The 18,921-nt window shown below is 39.8% G+C and overlaps 1 protein-coding gene across 1 annotated transcript in view; it reads right to left on the bottom strand.

The window, feature by feature from the left end:
- The window catches only part of CD109 (CD109 molecule), a 94,104-nt gene that overhangs the window by 15,281 nt on the left and 59,902 nt on the right, over nucleotides 1-18,921 (bottom strand). The window contains exons 18-26 of the mRNA XM_080934143.1: nucleotides 18,520-18,661; nucleotides 17,757-17,874; nucleotides 14,882-14,995; nucleotides 11,727-11,945; nucleotides 10,855-10,999; nucleotides 9,529-9,705; nucleotides 4,557-4,638; nucleotides 1,984-2,212; nucleotides 808-973 (exon numbers count right to left, since the gene is read on the bottom strand). Coding sequence (XP_080790269.1) covers nucleotides 808-973; nucleotides 1,984-2,212; nucleotides 4,557-4,638; nucleotides 9,529-9,705; nucleotides 10,855-10,999; nucleotides 11,727-11,945; nucleotides 14,882-14,995; nucleotides 17,757-17,874; nucleotides 18,520-18,661 — 1,392 coding nt within the window. The remainder of the gene's footprint in view (nucleotides 1-807; nucleotides 974-1,983; nucleotides 2,213-4,556; nucleotides 4,639-9,528; nucleotides 9,706-10,854; nucleotides 11,000-11,726; nucleotides 11,946-14,881; nucleotides 14,996-17,756; nucleotides 17,875-18,519; nucleotides 18,662-18,921) is intronic.

Genomic DNA, 18,921 nt, shown 5'->3' with positions numbered 1-18,921 from the left:
GTGTGTGTGTGTGTGTGTGTGTGTGTATACACCCCATGGAAGCCAGAAGCGGGCACTGGCTCCCTTGAAGCTGAGGTTATATGCCTTTGTGAGCTGCTTAGATACTGAGATATATACTCCAGTCTTCATAACAGGCCAGCAAATATTCTTAACTGTCAAGTCACCTCTCCATCTCTCCAGCCCCATGTCATCCCATTTTGAATGAACAGAACTTTGAATCAGTGGGTACTATCTAAAATTACTTATGCACGTTAATTCACCCTAAGACACATTTTGAGCTCTGGCTACTTTATAGAAACTTTACGAAGAGTAAAATCTGTACTTCACAGGTCAGAAACTCTAAGAGTAACCAAGTCAAAGGGAAATTCAAGGGAGAACCTATCTAAAAGAAGATGTCAGGCTGAGGAGTTGGCTCCGTGATTAGGTGTGCCACCTGGTTTCTGGGCACTCAGAACTAGCTGTTACTCCAGTTCCAGGGAATGCACACTGCCCTCTAATGGCAATTGTGTACACAACATGCACATGGTGCACAGACATGTACTGGCAAAATGGATGGATGGATGGATGAATAGATGGATAGATAGATGATAGATAGATAGATAGATAGATAGATAGATAGATAGATAGATAGATAGATAGACAGACAGACAGATAGATAGATCACATCCTGGTTTTGTTCTGCTTTGCATTTTCATCTCATCCAAACAATGCAAATGTTATAAGTATCATAATTAGCATGCAAACTTTTTTCAGTCTATCCTATGAAGCCCAGCATTCCATTAGCCTCAGCGGGGTCCCAGGCATTACCTTCCACTTCTGATTGCTGATTCAGCGTGTTCAAAGCATCCTCTGTTTTAGGACTCCCCACCATAGACAGGGCATAGGTTACAAGTGCTAAGGTATAATTGTCCGAAATTCCTCTGCTGAATTCAGATTCCAAATACTTGATAGAGTCTTGTACATTGATATTAGGCTTGGAAGAAAAAATGTGCACACTTTACTACCCCGTTTGTAAATAAAAAGCACACTGAAGCATCCGGTCAAAGAATGATTACAGGCCTGTTAAGTGTCTGACCTCGGTGTACACAACGGAATCAACAATGTTCGTTGACATTTAAGCATCTGCTGTGTGTTCTGAAAATAATAGTATTGTTCTGCTCCCATGACTAAGACACTATTCTCTACAAGGAGTAAAAAATAAATAAATAAAACAACTTCACGTCCTCTTCATCCTGCTGCACAGTAGAAACACAAATGGAAAAAGAAAATTGGGGCTTCAGGAATACACTTCTCAGACATAACCCTGGGGATTGAATCTCTAAGCTCACAGAAGAGTTTGCCTTGTACAGGTCCAGAAGTGAACTGGAAAAATATTCAGAGTTTAATAAAGGGAATGGCTACGGACATTGAGAAGTGGGGTCGAACAAGCAAACAGCTGGAGAGCCCTGTGGCACGTTAAGATAATTACATCTTTGCACAAGTGTCCATCATCTTCTCCCTTGCACACCTTTTGCCAGGTATCAAAGGTAGGTTTTCACTAAATTAGCAGACACTGCAATTATTCCATAAAAGTTTAGAGATCTTAAAAATGAACCAAAAAAAAATCCCTCAAAACGACTGAGGACCTAGCTTAGCAGGACACTTGCCTCCTATAAGAAGCACCCTGGGTTCAATCCTTAGCACTGGAAAAAAATTACTTCAAATGGTTAGGACACATTCCCAAATTCTAAAGTGATTTCTCCTGACAATGAAATATTGCTGACCTTTGTTCTAATAACAAGCACAGTGCATATATTACAAAGCCTTGTGAAGTCCCCTAAGAATGGGTTACTATTTTGCTCCAGATTTTGGAATGTGTGCCTCGATGCAAAGTACGTGGCTATCCAAATGCATATTTCAAATGCAATGTAAAATTACAAAGTAGTTTCCCTTTGCCCCAACAAGATCCACTTTGTTTCAATATGTGGAAGAAAACAAAAGTACCTGATACTTTTTGTATCCCAGGACAGAAGTCACAATATAGGCTGTAAGTGTTAATGGGCTTTTATTGCCACCTTGAAGTTCACTACGAATCACTCTTCCTGGCTCCCAAAATTCACCATTGGATTTCTTATGTGCTTGGAGCCAAGTATATGTTCTGTGTAACACATCCTGATCAACATCTATATAGTACTCAGCTTCCAGAAAACACCTTAAAACAAACGCTGACAACCTTGGAGAGAGAAGAGGAAAGCACATAAAATACATTAAAACCCTGAGCTTCCACTGAGCACACAAAACAAAACACTGTTCCCCATCAGAAAGGAAGATGGCAAAGAGACAATATAAAAAATGTGTCTTAGCTAGAAGACCTGGTTTTTATTTTGGCATGACCAAGAAGTTTCATATCAATTCACAGAATATCACATTTGGAAATGACTTTAGAAATTATCTGCTTGTTATTTAGAATTAATCTTGTGCAATTTTAGAGGTTGAGAATCCAACCTTCCATGATGGTTAAATTACCAAATGGTGCACACCTCTTGACTGCACCAGGCGTGCACCAAATAAAACCTCACCATGCTCAGCTCAAAGCATTAGATAAGCATTTGAAGTTCACAAGCAAAGTTCAGTACTTTACATGAGAGAAATGGGTGGTTTTCAGTTCTGTAGAACTGTAAACCAAGGGTCAGTCCTCCCTGGCCAACATATGTATGTCTACCACCTGCCACCAACACCTAGGAATGATGTGTGTGTGTGTGTGTGTGTGTGTGTGCGTGTTTTGTGTGTTGTGTGTGTTGTGTGTGGTATGTGTGTGTATGTGTGTGTGTTGTGTGTTTTGTGTGTGTGTGTGTGGTGTGTATGTGTGTGTGTGTGTGTGGTGTGTGTGTGTTTTGTGTGTGTGTGTGTGTGTCCCTAAGCCCAAGGTGAACACTGCATGTCTTTCCTCATTCTCTCCTACCTTCATTTTTGAGACTGGGCATCTCACTGAACCTGGAGTTTACCAACTGCATCAAACTGGGTGACCAATAAGCTTCCGGGATCTGCTTGTCTCCACACATACCACCTAACCCTCCCACCGAGAGCCTGGGGTAATAGCACAGAACCCCATGCTCAGCTTTTCACACGGATTTAGAATCCAAACCCAGTTCTCATGCTTGTGTGATAGACACTGTACTAAGTGTACCCTCTCCCCAGCCCTAAGTTTTAGAAAGAACAGAAATTAAAAAGAAAAAAGAATAGAGTAAAAAAAAGAAATATGAAGGGAGAAAAAAGAGAGGAGATACACAGATTATATAGAGATAGAGGTACAAGTACAGAGATAGATAAATAGATAGGTAGATAGATAAAAATGATAGAGAGAGAGAGAGAGAGAGAGAGAGATGATAAATGTGTGGATGGATAGATAGATAGATAGATAGATAGATAGATAGATAGATAGATTAGATAGATAGATAGATAGATAGATAGATGAAAGATAGATGATAGATAGATGATAGATGGATGGATAGATAGATGATACATAGATGGATGGATAGATAGAGAGATAGATATGATAGATAAACAAACAGATAAATAGATAGATGATAGGTAGGTAGATAGATGATAGATAAATGGTAGGTAGGTAGGCAGACAGACAGGAAAGAAAGGGAGGAGAAAGAAAGAAGGAAGAAAGGTAGGTAGGTACAAAAGTGGAAGGCAAGAAGGAAGAAAGATTTTACAAGATGCCCCTCATAACAAAAAAAAATTAATGTTTCTCATACTTGGTGACACCTTACAGAGCCATAATACAAAATATTTGTATTTTGTGGGAGAGGGATAGAGAAGAGACAGGGTCACAGTCTGTGTCCCAAGCTGGCCTCAGTCCTTCCACCTACAAGTCTAAAGGGCTGGAATTACAAGCTTGAGCCACTATGCCCAGCAAGAACAGTAAATGCAAAAACTGCCAAGTGAAAGAATAAGGGGTCTCAGTTACAGGTCAGCATCTGACTTCTGAACAAGAGAAAAGCCAAAGCAATATGTCTCCTCAAAGATTAACGGGAGCATACGCTAACATCCACTGTAGGCAGGCAGAGAAGGCCTCCCGCAGTCCTTGAAGTCAGCCATGTCACACAGAGCAAAGAGTGGGGGTAACTCACAAATCATCCACAGTGACTGGAAACAGGAGGGCATGCTGCAGGCTCATTACTTAATCCCAACATGGTTTCTTTACCAAGTATGATCATAAGAAAACTGCACAGGTTGCTCTTACACTAATAAATCAGATACGGTAAGGAAAAGGTCATGATAACATTTCTTCTTGTCATCTGTACCATCATCCTAACAAATTTTTGTTCCAGCTTTTCCCACAAAGAAAATAAGTTGTATTCTTTTTCTTTTTCTAAGTAGAAAGCACTTGATTTGCAAATGCTTTACAATCCTTTTAGTGGCCTCTTTCAAAGACATGCTTTGTAACAAGCAGCTGCAATGTCCACACAAATAGGCATGTCTGTCTGTCCCACAGCTACTGTTGCCTAGTAGACACCTGACCTATGATACAGCATTGTTTAATTAGAAGGAAAACAAGCCCTACTTACCAGGTACTCCCAGAAGTATCACTATCCCCGAAAGCACTGAAGGAGCCATCTTCCCTCTGATAGAGAAGCTCCCTTTGATAACCTGAAGACACATAAATCCATGCATAGTCAATCCACTTGCTATGACTTCATGCTGGAGCCATTGGCATAGAGGGGAAATGAGGAATGATACCAAGAGCCTTTGGGCCATCCAAAAGCAAGCAAAGACAAGGTTGAGCTTCACTGAGTTCTAGTGTTCGCCAAAGGGTCTCCATGCTTAGCAAACTAAGATTGTCTGTACTCTAACACTATCATAACTAAAGTTTAAGACCAAATAGAGAGTACATCGGATTTCTGTCCTTAGGATGGCAACAGAGAGGAAAAATGAGAGACAATCCAAGGCAGTGTCTTTTAAACAGCTTGATCATGGACACTTGAGTCAAATAATAAAAACAACTGGTCTTCTTCCACACCAATTCCATACTTCATGCTCACTCAAACACACACACACACACACACACACACACACACACACACAAAGTATATTGGGAAGGGGTTAATGCACCTGCTTTAATAAAAGTGAAGGCTTCTTATACTTGCAAATAAACTATTTCAAACACAGGGAACTTGGTTCACATTTGCAAAGCCATACAGAGTTCCAAGTCCAGTGTTAGAAATCTTGTGTCAAGCCCAAGGGTGTCACTGAGCAATCTACCTCTCTTGTTAAACCCTGAGCTTTTCTCCTCGGGATTTTCTACTAGAAAGCCTGCATCTGACCATCTGGATTAAGGAATAAGACAGAATAGTATGTTTCACAGTGATGTTTGAGACTGATAATAAAAGGAATATATACATATTTATAGTAAAAGCAGTTGTCTTCTGACCTCTACTCTCATGTGCTCCCACATCTAGACACCCATATACACAAGATAAGAATAAATAAAATGTAACTTTAAAAGCAAAATGTGTTTCATTCAGTAGTGTAGCTGTTGGTTACAGGTCCTCTAGGCCAACCACCAAAACTTAAGTAAGCAATGTGCCATTACTAAGTGATATTTAAGTAATTACAATTCACACTAAATCTTCATTGATGTCTTAAAAAATAAAAACTACATAATATCTACAAGACTTAGAAAAGACAATCTCAAAAGTGAGACTCTGATTTCATCATGTAGAGTGATATCAGGAAACACTGCCCATCTTCTTCAGATGGAAGCTGTTGGGCCAGCCAGAAATGATCACACTCCCTGGCTGGTAAGAACGTGTCAATGCTGACTACAATATTTAGTGTCTACAAGTAATCATTGAACTGGCAAAGAACTTCAGAATTCTCCTGTACCTCATTTGCATACTAAAAGATAAACTTACCAGCCCAGAAAGTTGGGCTGGAGAGAAGGCTGCTCCTGAGTTCAATTACTGCAACCAAACTGTGGCTCACAACCATCTATAAAGGGATCTGATGCCCTCTTCTGGTGCATCTAAAGACAGCTATACCATACTCACATACATAAAATAAACAAAAAGAAGATGAGAGATTTTAAAAAGAAAGAGCCCAGAAAGTTGATTTTGATCATCATCCACCCACTCAGCCCTGAGGCGCTTGTGTGGTAATATGGCAAAGAAGGAATTAGACACAGGTTAGCACCATCCAAGTAATAATACAGATGATAATCTGGTGGTTCTAAATAATGTTAAATGAAGAACATAAAATAGAGCAATACAAATGAGATAATCTTAAGAAAAAAGCTAAGACAAGCACCCAAAAATGATACAGTCTGAGGCTCTTGATCGAATTCCTTCTCCCTGCCTATTAGAATTAAAAGGTAGGGGAAATCCAAAGCACCACAGGTAGCAGCAGAGAAATCTCAAGCACCATAGACAGAGTCAAAAATTAAAGAAAGATGTTTATTGGAGCTGGGAAAATTCCATGTAGCAGGCATACAGGGAATGTGTGCAAAACAGATGGGGCACTTGAGATACTGAAAGATCTAGTCTCTTCTCATGGGGTGGAGCTTTTAAAGCCTATTTTTCCTCTCAATTGAGTGTTGGTCAGGTTGAGAAAAGATAAAACAGATTGGCCCAGATCAAGTCTTAAGTCAGGAGAGTGAGGAAGAAGCAGGCCAACTTTATTACTAGCCAATGCTCCCATCCCTATCTGTCCATTTAACAGGGAGTCTACCTCCTAGTGTCTCAATGTTGTATGGGTAAGTACATTTAGTATTGGAAAACTGAGGCCCTGAGAGGCTAAGGAAACAAATCCAAGATAGGGCCCTTGGCTGGTGTCTTAACCACTGCCACCTTTATTAAGGTCACCCTGTTGCACACTTGGAAGGCTACTTGGTACTTGGAGACTTAAGCATTCTCTCCCCCTGATCAGTGTGCGCTGCTTGTAACCAATAAGCATCAGGAGAGAGAGCCCCAGAGGGCCACTGGAACCTTTTTGTTTCCAGGATGGGGATCAAACCAGATCCTGGCTCTTTAGGCAAAATCAAAACCCATGGGTTACATCCCTATCTGGCTTTGAAAAACTGGTTTGTCAACAGAACTGACGTGTGGGGCCAGAGCTGCACTTAGAAAAGAACCAGAGCTGGGGCATGAGCTGTGGTAACTCTGAGCAGTGTCACAGGACAAGCCAAGTCACCTCCAAAGAATGAGTTAGTTTTTCAGGTGGCTCAAGCCATTCAAAATAGAATTTAAAAAGCTGGAGCAATGACTCCACAGTGAAGAGCTCTTGATACTTTTGCAGAGGTACAAGACCCACTTGGTGAGTTACCACCATCTGTAACTCCAGTCCCAGGGAATCTGACCTCCTCTGTGACCTCTTCAGGCATCAAGAACACATGGGATGCACAGGCATACATGTAGCCAAAACATTCATATGCATATAATAAAAGTTAATTAAAATGTAATAGAGTTCAAAATATTTGATCAGCAAAAATCACAGTTCATAAAGCCTACATAATAAATGCATTATATGGCATTACATGACATTTATGAGCTATTGGGATTTATTAAAATAAGACAATGAAATCATATTAAATTACAAAATGACAGTCTAAACTGTATGTACTTTCTACGTGAAAACAGACAAACTAATAAACCACAGGACAAACTGGAATCTTGTTTTCAAGAAGCCCAAAGTTAAACTTTAACAGTCTCCTGTACCTTTTATTCTTCTTCTACAGTAACTGTTAAACAAGATTCGAAGGTCAACATGCCACACCTTACCACAGACAGCACTGCATAGCTTTTCTTAAATTATAATAGAAATTTCAAAAAAGTAACAGTTCCTGTGTATATACACTTAAAAGACAATTGGTCTATAAACATATGTTAAAAAAATAGTAGTTTTAAATCAGTATCTCTATATAAAAAGTAGAAGGTGCTTGGGGAGGGGCAGCTTACCAGCTCCTGGGTTAGAGAGTCTGCCAGTTTGTCAGCATTGTGTATGTTCCTAATGGAAGGAAAATAGACCCTCTCCACCCTGACATGACAGCTCCGGCTGTATTCTGTCTAGATCCCAAACTCTGGTAACCTCTCCTTGCATCATCTTGTTCCTTGTATAACCCTTGACTCCCATTCTGCACCCTTACTGTCCACACTGATGTAATCTAACTGTGCATAGTCTAACCTTCACTGTCTCTTTCCCCAACAGTACCCTGTGTCTCTTCCCAACTGCTTTTTCAGAACCCCACTAAGACAGTGGTGTACTCAATATCTTGGTCCAACTCTTAGTCCTCATCTATCAATCCCATTGCTTCTTTCTAAAAATCCAAGAACACTGTAGACAGCCTGTGGGGATATGGACACTGTGGGGATATGTCCAATTCCTGAGGTTTCCACAGCTTATTCACTTCCTGTGCCTCAGTTTCCTCGCCTAGGATAAAGAGATAGTGGTGCAACTCCCACCTGTGGTTTCTGTGAGAATTAAAGAAACATGTAGAGCTTTTCCATCAGATTAGCTGTCCTTTCGATTATCACACAGTGCGGAATAAGCAGTAGTCTGTATAATGAGAGATGCTAAAAGAAGGTTCATATCAACAGAGTCTCTACTTGAATTTGGCAACTTATGGAAAGTGGGCATAATGGCTACTAGTGTGTCTCTCTGTCATTTAACCCATTCATTTTTTTAAAGGAGGAGGAAAGAAGCCATACACACACACACACACACACACACACACACACACACACACACACACACACACACACGCATTGAACTCTACTTTCCTAGACTGTACTAAGTACTTCCCAATCATTGCGTATATAAATCCTTCCCATCTTCATGGGCCTCCTGTCTAGTTTGTGTACATCATATAAATAGTGCAGGCAAAAGCAAGAAGAGACTGTTATTTGGGGCTGACTTTTGCCATATTTTATGAACTCAGCACTTTGTATTTTATTATTATTAGAAATAATTCCCCAATCTTCAACTTCTCTGGCCATGGATGCTGGCGGCAAGGACTCTGAACACAATGGGTGTTGAGTCCAGATCCCAGGTTAGCCACCAGCTCATCATACATAGCCCTGGGAAGGCTGTGTAACTTTCCTGTGGCCCAGCTTCCTTGAGCTACTAGACAGGGAATTCTCACAACACTGCCGACCACATCGGCGGCACTTGACTCATTCATTCACTTTGCTGTGGGCAGGCCGTAGCTCCTTCAAGCATCCACTCCATACACACTGTTCTACCACAAAGCTAACCTGACTCACCTAAGACTCTGTCTCAAGAAAGAGTGAACAAATGCTCACAAATGATCGTCCATTTTATTTTATAAGAGAGTTTTAAATTAGCAGCAGTTAAGGAACAGTTGGCTACCTGAAGACAAGTGGCACCTGCCCACTGCCTGACCTTCAGCACATCAGAACCAATAGTCCCACAAATCACACATAAACACAACCTCCATCTATTCAAACACATGGCCCAGGGAGACCCTGACCTATAAACAAATGCAAACTTGTTTTACACAAACAAAAGTATACCTTTACTCCTTACCTTGCCTCATAAATGAAAGGGCCTTTTCTTTCAAATTTACTGTCAGCTGTTTCTGTTTAGTCAGATAATTCAAAACGTAAATATTTGGAGCAAAATGAATCATGTTCTGTTCACCACATCCATAAGGCATGTGTATCAGAGAGGCTAAGCCATTGATGGAAGAACCAAGGATATCTCCTGCAAGCACAAAGCATTCGGTTCAATGGGTAATAATCATTCACGCTTTCCTGCTGGTGGCAGGTAGTCCCAGCTCAGTGTGGGCATCTATCATAGAAACCAGTGACACAGAGTAGAAACTTAATCAAAACAAGACCAATACCATAGATCTTAACTTGTGGACTGCGTGGTAAGCCAGGATGCTTCTGCCTAAATAATGATAGTGTATAAACCTAGTGTTTCCTTAAATCAGAGCATCAAACAAATGTCAGGAATTAAGTGTTGGGACATTTCATTCTTCAGGAGGAGACTCGGGTGCACTGGGGAAAGCCAGTATTAATTCAGAAGCATTGTAGGTTGCTGGAAGGCACCTAGAAGTAGCTGACATTCCTGCAGTAAAGGCTGCTAGAATCTTGCACAGAACACTATTGTAGGCAAGGGTTCTCAAGCCTTGCTTGTCGGACTCACCGGTGAAAAAGTTTTCAAACTACACTTGCCCTGACCGTAGTTTAAGAAATTCTAGTTTAGTAGGTTTAGAGGGGAAAAACACAGACATTCGTGCTTCTAAATATGTAGGATCCTCAGCAGTGGCAGAGACAGTCCAGGAGCTCTGCTCTAGAAGACGCTCTTCCCTCTAGCTACAGTGGGTGTGGCCTTGCATTTATACATGAAAAGCAACACCATCAGAAATTCAAAGCTTCCAGCCAGGCAGGTCGACACATGCCTATAGTCCCAGCAAAGAAGCTGACACACGTGGATCTGGATTTCGGGGCCATCCTGGGCTACGTATCAAGACCTTCTCTCATAAAACAAAGAGCTAGTGATAGTTCTTGGGTACAGTACTTGCCAAGCATGGACAAAGCAATGTGTTTCATCTTGGAAAGAAGGTAGATAGCTTAAGGGGGGGGGGGGAGAAGGAGGAAAAAGGGAGCAAGCTCAGACCCACACCAGACATACTAAACCAGAACTTCTTGTTAAGCAAAAGAACACACCCACATGTGCATGCTGCGTGTTGAAAAGCTCTGATTGAAGTTACAGCATTTGGTACCAACTAAAACCTTCCACAATCTTTCCCCATTTGGGGCTAAGTAAGACAATATAGCTATCAATATGGATGGGGAAATATATTATCACTTGCAAATCAGCCAGTATGTCACACACTACTCTTACCAATCGCTGTGATCTGAACTCTTTGACTGCCAGCGACCGTATCCGGAGGAAACGAGAAACTCAAAGTTTCCTGGTTAGCGCGCACACTGTTGTCGGTCAGTTCCAGTAAGACAGACTGTGAGTATGACTTTGCTACCCCTTCAGGCTGTAGGGGAAAGAACACAGCATGGCATCTGCTTATCTGTTAACAGAGAACCCTGTCCAGCTCTAAAGAAACATCTAGTCTGCTGTGGACGCATCTGCAAAGTACATGCCTACCCACCATTTCCTGATTCTGTCTTCGAATAGGTTAAGCTCTTGCTTCCTAGTTAAATTGAGAGAGCATTTCACGGAACTGGAATGGGAATGGGGGGGGGAGGTGAAACCAGGACAGAGAAAACCCTCGGGGAGCAGATTCATCTGTTGTTATCCAAAAAAATGTACCAAACACCTTAACTGAAATCACTTTTAACTGGACAGAGATTCAGATCCAAGGCAACTATACCCCAGAACAAGAACAGTCATCCACTGTGCTAGGCTGTGTTATTATGTGCAATGTCCTCTCAAAACAAGAGTCTACAAAACCTACTTTGAGGAGTTCTAAAAAGTCCACTCTCTACCTTATTGGATCTCAGTATAAAACAGTTCGCATCTGTAAAGGACTATTTAGAAATACGTGACATTCCTAAATTTGCTTCTGCTCAATTTTTTTAAAAATGACAGTATTTTTTATAACACATGTGTGTTATTATTTCACATGGCTAAGTAAACATCTAGACATTACCAGGAGACATCTTAGGATTCAAAGATTTGACACCAAAACACTGTCTCCCGATTGCATTTCAATCCCATGTTAAGTTTCTACTGTGTCCATCTAAACCCCGAATATTTACCTTTACTAAAACTGTCATGGTGACAACATCAGAGGCAGTGGGGGAGGCAGCTGTCACCGTGATGGGAATCTCTCCCAAGTCGGTTGGCCTGATAAGAAAAACCAGGGTGACCGCGTCCTTTCTCGGAACTAGAGTGGTCTTCTGGTATGTGGTGTTATTGTTGTCCTTTGAAGACATTAAAATATCAAACCTGTCACTTTCCTCAATGAGCACCAAAACCTGGGAAAGAAAGAAAAAGTAAAACACAGAATGTTGCATTAAAAAAAAGAAAAAAGCTCTCCTGCAAAGTGTCTTCTGTCACTATTGTTATAAGTATGGGACGCAAAATCAGAGGAAAATGGGACAAAGATTCAGCCAAGCAGTGGGTAAAATGGAAAGGCAATGAGAGAAATCTGGATTTACTGTGTGCATGCCTCTTCTACCTCAGAATATATCTGGGGAAAGGCATTGGGGGGGCCTTCATCTCTTCTTTGCTAACTTCTCTCACTACACAAAGCCACTGACTGTGGTGAAGCATACACAAAGTCTGCTTCAAGTATTAGTTTCAGCGTCTCCTGACTTAACTGTGTCATCTTAGGAGACACAAGTCCTGTTAGGGAAGCAGGAGACAGATTGAATGCTCTTTTATCTACCGAGACTCTGCAAAACCTATGCAATGAAAAGCGTGGTTGTTACATTAGTACTAAGGCATATCGTACTTACAAACTTATTTTCTGCTCTCCTTAAGTAGAATTCTTCTAGGTTTGAGAGGTGCTGTGTTGTGTTTTCTTTTGTTGTGTTGTGTTGTATTGTGTTGTGTTGTGTTTTTGAGACAGGCCTGGCTGACCTAGAACTTGCTATGGAGATCAGACTGACTTTGAACTCATGGTGAAATACACTTGACTATGCATCTGATTCCACGTTCTGGGGTTAAGAGGTACACTACTATGCCCAAAGGTGAGGGAGGGGTTAGAGCAGCAGTTCTCAACCTGTGGGTCACAAATCCTTTGAGAGTCAAATGACTCTTTCACAGGGGTCAAGTAAGACCATCTGAACATCCAATGTTTACATTACAATTCATAGCAGGAGTACCATTACACTTACGAAGTAGCAATGAAAAATGGTTGTATGGTTGGGGTCACCACAACATGAGAAAGTGTGTTAAGGGTCCACAGCATCAGGAAAGTTGAGAACCTCTGGTTTAGAGTCTTAGATTGTAAGCCTAGCTGGTCTGAAATTCATTATATAGACCAGGCTATACTCAAACTTGCAACAATCCTCCTGACTCTGCCTCCGAAGGGCTGAGATTATAAGTGGGTTCCAGCAAAACAGCACGGGCCTTACAGTTTACAAAGTATTTTCCAACTTATTTTCTCTTTTTTTCACAATAATTTGCTAACATAATAATGATGGTTCTTTTAAAATAGATTAGGAAACTACAATTATGTTATTAAGTGATCTGCTAGTGAGAGGCAAACTGGATATTAAGCTTTTTGGTTAGATCCTCTGCACGTATACTGTAACATTCTGACCACATTTAAAAGCACATCTAAAAAAACAAAATGCTGGAGCTGGAAGGATAGTTCAGTAGTTGGCTTACAACTATTCAAACTTCAACATCAAAAAATAATAAATAAACATTTTGATTTACTATGCAGATGTACACACTTTAAGAAATCAGAAAATAAAGTATCAGCATATGCCTAGGGCTTAAAACCAAACCACTTAGCTAATGCAACTATAAGTACATCACAAACAGTAGTTAAACCCTGATCCTGGCCTTGGCGCCAATTGCCTAAGGAGACAAATGAACATGACTCACAAAATAATATCCTGAAAACATAATGCTCTGAGTAACCATGGAGACCACAAACATGACAGAGTGGACGAGTTCCTCCAGAAAGGAATCCTAGCTGCAACCTGTCTCAGAGAGAATAAATTCTTACCAGCTGCAGTAGGTACAAAATAGTGATGAGAAGAAAAGACACATTTTAGGTATGGAAGACCAGGAAGAAATGCAGGAGACAGGAGAGAGAAAGGCACTCCCCCAACACCAAAAGGAAGTTCCCTAACTAAACAGGGGGTTCTGTTCTGGAAAACTAAGAGAATGTGCAGACCTTCTAATGATATACCCAGACATTAATAAGCAGAAGAAATCATTAACAAAGTATGTATACTTTCAATCTCCCAGCATCATACAAAATTCTTGAAGGAGTATCAGATGTTTGCTTCCTCCCTATGAGTTGTTAGTCATGGAGGCTCCAAAGGTCCCAAAGGGAGGAAAAACAGTTATTGCCATTGCCTTGGTTGCCTAGACCCTATTGCTGAAGATAGCACATACTTTAGTTATACTACAAAGACAAATAATGTTACAACTGAGTCAGAAGCATCCTCCTTGTTGGGTAGCCTTCCCAGTGCCAAACACTGCTATATAGGCAATGTAGGGAGAAAATTATCAATGGTCTTACCCATATGTGGATCTTGCATGCTACAGTTTTAATCTAGCAGGCAAGAAATGCTCACTGACACAATAATGGAGCAACAGCTATGACAGAAACCAACTGCTTTCTGATTCATTCTAATGCCAACTCTGTTTGTACCCATAGACCAGCACTGTTCTCAGCCTTGCTTAAAGCAATGAACAGAGGTTAATCCCAAGACTCAGCCCAATGACTTGTGACAAGGGATGGCATTCACAGGGTCCACCCATCCTTAAGGAGCTATGATTGTAAGTTCTAATGACTGAAAGGGAGAGTCATTGCCTTCAATGGTGTGGCCACTAGAAAGCTATCTATACACTGGTGAATAGTTCGTGTTCATGTGGGTGGCCCTGGGTAAAGGAAAGTGGGCCACCATAGAGAATTAAGAGAAAAAGACATGGAAATGGGAGGGAGGAACCTACTGAGAGAAAAGAAAGAAGGTAAGAGAGGGTAAAGTGAATTCAACTTCAATGTATTATATGTGGGTGTGAAATTGTCAAAGAATAAATTAAATCTTTCTTAAAATTTTAAATTACTAAGTTAAAAGGATAAAACCAGTAAAACACATATAAGCCAAAAATAAAAACAAAAACAAAAACTCTTGGAGACCCTGATGTTCAAGGACTATGCATACTGTACAAAATCCTTGTATTTTGTTCCAAAGTATAAACAATCAACAAACCTTGAACACATTACCTTATTGGTATCTTCCAAATAATTGACTATGGTTACTTCCAAAGCAAACTCTTCACCTCTGATAACAGAGTAGGGAAGATTCAGGGAAATGAAAAATGGTTGGAAGGCTTGCAGCTAGAGAGAACACAATGAGGATATGTTTTGATTCAGATAAAAATGTTTTACATTATATACAAGAGCAATATCCACAGCCTGGGACACCTAGAGGTGCCCATGTCCCTATCAGCAATCACTTACGAACAGCAAGCACTTCATAAGTCATTTGTGCAATCCTTACACCTCCATAAGAGTAGTGTGTTCCTATTTAATTTTTTTAAAGATGACGTTCAGAAATTTCTGTAACTACTACAAGTGAAAGAGCCATGACCCATTCTCTCTGATAGCAAAAAAACTGTCATTCAGTTACACTGTAATGAATGACTTCATAATGTGTTCAAAAGATACTGTCCAATCTAACAGTCCCTGGTTGAGACTCACTTGAGGAAATCTCTCAGTGTGGCCAGTTCAGAATGTATCCTACTAAAATAAACCCCATTTGTTTTAAGTCAGTGGTCTCTAGTAGGCACGCCCTGTGCCTCCAACCAATGCTTCTGTGAGCCACACACAGCAAAGCCAACATGAACATGGCCCAACACAAAACATGGGGTGGGGTGAGGGGTCAGAGGATTATTTTTTTTGAAATTCAATTGCACACTTCTCAACTACAAACTTTGTAGATGATAAGGCCATCTCACAATGTCAAAAGGATGGACATTAGTAGACTGAAATCTTCAGATTGTCAAATGGTTGAATGGTAGTAGCAGCACTTTGTAGACTGAAGTTCTACAGCACTTAGGATTGTCCCAAATAATAAACAAATGCTGTCTTGTATTGTGATTCTTGATTTATTTATTATTTGTGTGTGGTTTGTATTTGGAACACAGAAAGATGACTTGCTGCTGGGTGCATTTGACTCTACAAATCTGATCATTTAAAATGCCATGAAAGTATCTACATAGCTACTGACTATTTATTTAGACATTCGTGTAAATAAATCATGTTTAAATAACCTGAGCTTCCACCATAATGTCATATACAAACCCAAAGCACTAATATTTTTACAATTTTACTTTTTATTAGAATTTCTACAAATTCTACTAAAATTTCTACAAAATCTCACTTATAGAGACCCTAAGGAGGCAACCCAAAATCTCTGTTATAGAGGCTTTCTGATCTAATAGGAGTGACAGCTACTGGACTGACACCATTCATGATCTTTATATTCTTATTAGTAACTGGAAACAAAGTATGAACTCTGAGCATAGGCATGAAGAAATGCCTGCAAGGAGACACCCTGAGACGTCGTACTCATCTTAAAATAATCTAGCCATTGTAAGCTATTAGGTCAATAATCAATTTTATAACAAAATGGGGGCTGGAGAAATGAATGGTTAAGAGGTTAAGAACAATTTGATCTTTGACAAAGTAGCTAAAAACATCCAGTGAGGGGGGAAAAAACAGCATTTTCAACAAATGGTGCTGGTTCAGCTGTCAGTCAGCATATAGAAGAATGCAAATTGACCCATTATTATCTGCTTGTACAAAGCTCTTAACTGACTGTTCTTCAGAAGTCCTGAGTTTAGTTCCCAGAAGCCACATGGTGGCTCACAACCATCTGTAATGGAATCCAATGCCCTCTTCTCATGTGTCTGAAGAGAGCTACAGTGTATTCATATACATAAAATAAATAATTCTTTTTTAAAAACTTTTATGTGTTATCTAAATTTGAATGTTTTACCCTCTTCTCATATGTCTGAAGACAACTACAGTGTATTCATAAACATAAAATAAATAATTCTTTTTTTAATTTTTATGTGTTATCTAAATTTGAATGTTTTAAATGTTTATGATGTACTAAATTATTGATTGTTTCTAGAGTATTTACCATAATTAATTATAATTACCTATGTGTATTTATTATTTCAAAACTGTGCACTATTTACAGAACATTCAATTTACTCTAGTGTTTCTTTCCATGTATGAAAACATTGAACCCTGCCTACAACCTACAGTAAAGGGGGACAACGTAGGAGCAGTAAAGCCGACCACTGCTTGGTCCACACCATGCTCTTACGCTGAGAGTTTATAAACACAACCTTACAATATATGTAAGACCTCATTTTCAAAGGAAAAAGCTTCGACAGTGTCTGCATTTTCTGATTTGACTAAAAAACTTCTGGCTCAAAGAAATAAAAAAAAAAGTTTAAGCTATAATATTTTAACCTTATGACAAAATCTATCGATTTAATATAACTCAGATTCAACAATTATCATAAGGCCAGCAAGATGGCTCAATGGGTAAAGACACTTGCTGGACAAGTCTGACAATAAGAGTCTAATTCCCATTCCCAGAATTCAAATAATTATAACTGGAGAGAATTGACCCCACATAGTTGTCCTCTGCCATGTGTGTGTTTTGTGGTTTACACACACTAACACAATAATTATAACAATAACAATAATAACAATGCATTAATAATAATAATAATAATAATAATAATAATAATAATAATAATAATAATAATTTATAGCTGGGGAGATGGTTCAATGATTAAGAGCTGCTCTCCCAAAAGACGCAGGCTCGATTCCCAGTACCTATATGGCAGCTCACAATTGTCTGTAACTCCAGTTCCAGAGGATCTGACACCCTCACACAGACATGTGAGCAGGTAAACACCAATGCACATAAAATAAAAATAGATAAACTTATAAATAATAACACTATACTCATGTTTTTCAAAGTCGCAGTAAACCATGATCAATCAAGTAATAATTGATTATTTTCATTTCATTAGATTTCTGAGCCCTTCCCTCCCCCAGTCAGCATTCATTCTACCTCTGCTGGAAGGGTTGTGAGCCCAAAACCCAAGTCTTCCGAGATGACAAAAGCAGTAGCCACCCAAGAAGTGATGGAGTCAGGCACAGTGACTTCAAAGTCTTCGTGAATCTTAGATCTGAAGTCAACATAAATGCATAAATTACAAAACCAGTATGTCCTGTAATTCCAAGTAAGTCAACATAACAAGCAATTATTAGAAAGATTTTTAATTTTCACATGTATGTCATCTACATATCTGAGTTTAAATTCGCTGAGCATCTCAGGTTCTCAAGGAGTAGCTTATAATACCATACTCTGCGTACTCCAATAAAGCCGCTCTGCAGGCTTCAGGGCTTCCGAGTTGTCTACTACCATTTTCACAAATGCTCTTAAATGCATACTGTCAGGCTTTACTCCAGTATTCCTCCCTGGATTTACAGATAAGCCTGTGGGTGATGGTTTGTTTGTTTTGACTGTATCACTAGCAGGTATGTTATGGGTTTTCCACCAACGAAGGCTAGAAGACTTCACGGAAATTTAATTTACCCTTCCTTTTATAAAGCCTCACCCTCAGTTTGATGATACTCTGTGGCCACAATCCTCATATGATTCGATCAAACACTACAGTTAGAGTCAACATACTAAAGCCCAAACTCCTTCATCTGCTTAGTTCCTCGACACACAGGCTTTATACTTAAAACACATCAGAAAGGAGGAAAATATTATTCGAGATGTACACTAAGCTAAACATAAATTGACAAAGAACTTTACAGATCCTTACCCCATGTGGGCGTCTAGCCAAATCCATGATTCTGGAAAATACTTCCTGACATGTACATTGCTACCTGAAGAAGTGTCTTCAAAATCAACCAGGTTTGCCTCATTCTCCTCCACAAAGTGTTCAGTATACTCCTCGGTGTCATCTGCAGTAAACATGGACCAGGGTGGGGAAAGGAAAGCTACTGGACAGGAAGAATTGCAAGCTTGGCCCCTGAGACCCTCAACCTTGCAGCAGAATAAAGTTCAGAATTTATCTTGTTCAACTCTGTTTTCTGAAGAAGCATCCTGGACAACAGACAAGCCGTAGGACTCACTGAAACCACACGGACAGTGAACTCAGAACTAGAAATATATTTTTCAGTCACCTCTGGTACAATGACCGATAACTGAAAACAAATATTAG

This window comes from Micromys minutus (assembly GCF_963924665.1).
Source record: "Micromys minutus genome assembly, chromosome: 21".
In the NCBI taxonomy this organism is placed as follows: Eukaryota; Metazoa; Chordata; class Mammalia; order Rodentia; family Muridae; genus Micromys; species Micromys minutus.
Note: the sequence above shows the minus strand (reverse complement) of the source record. Positions and strands in the feature narration are given on the sequence as shown.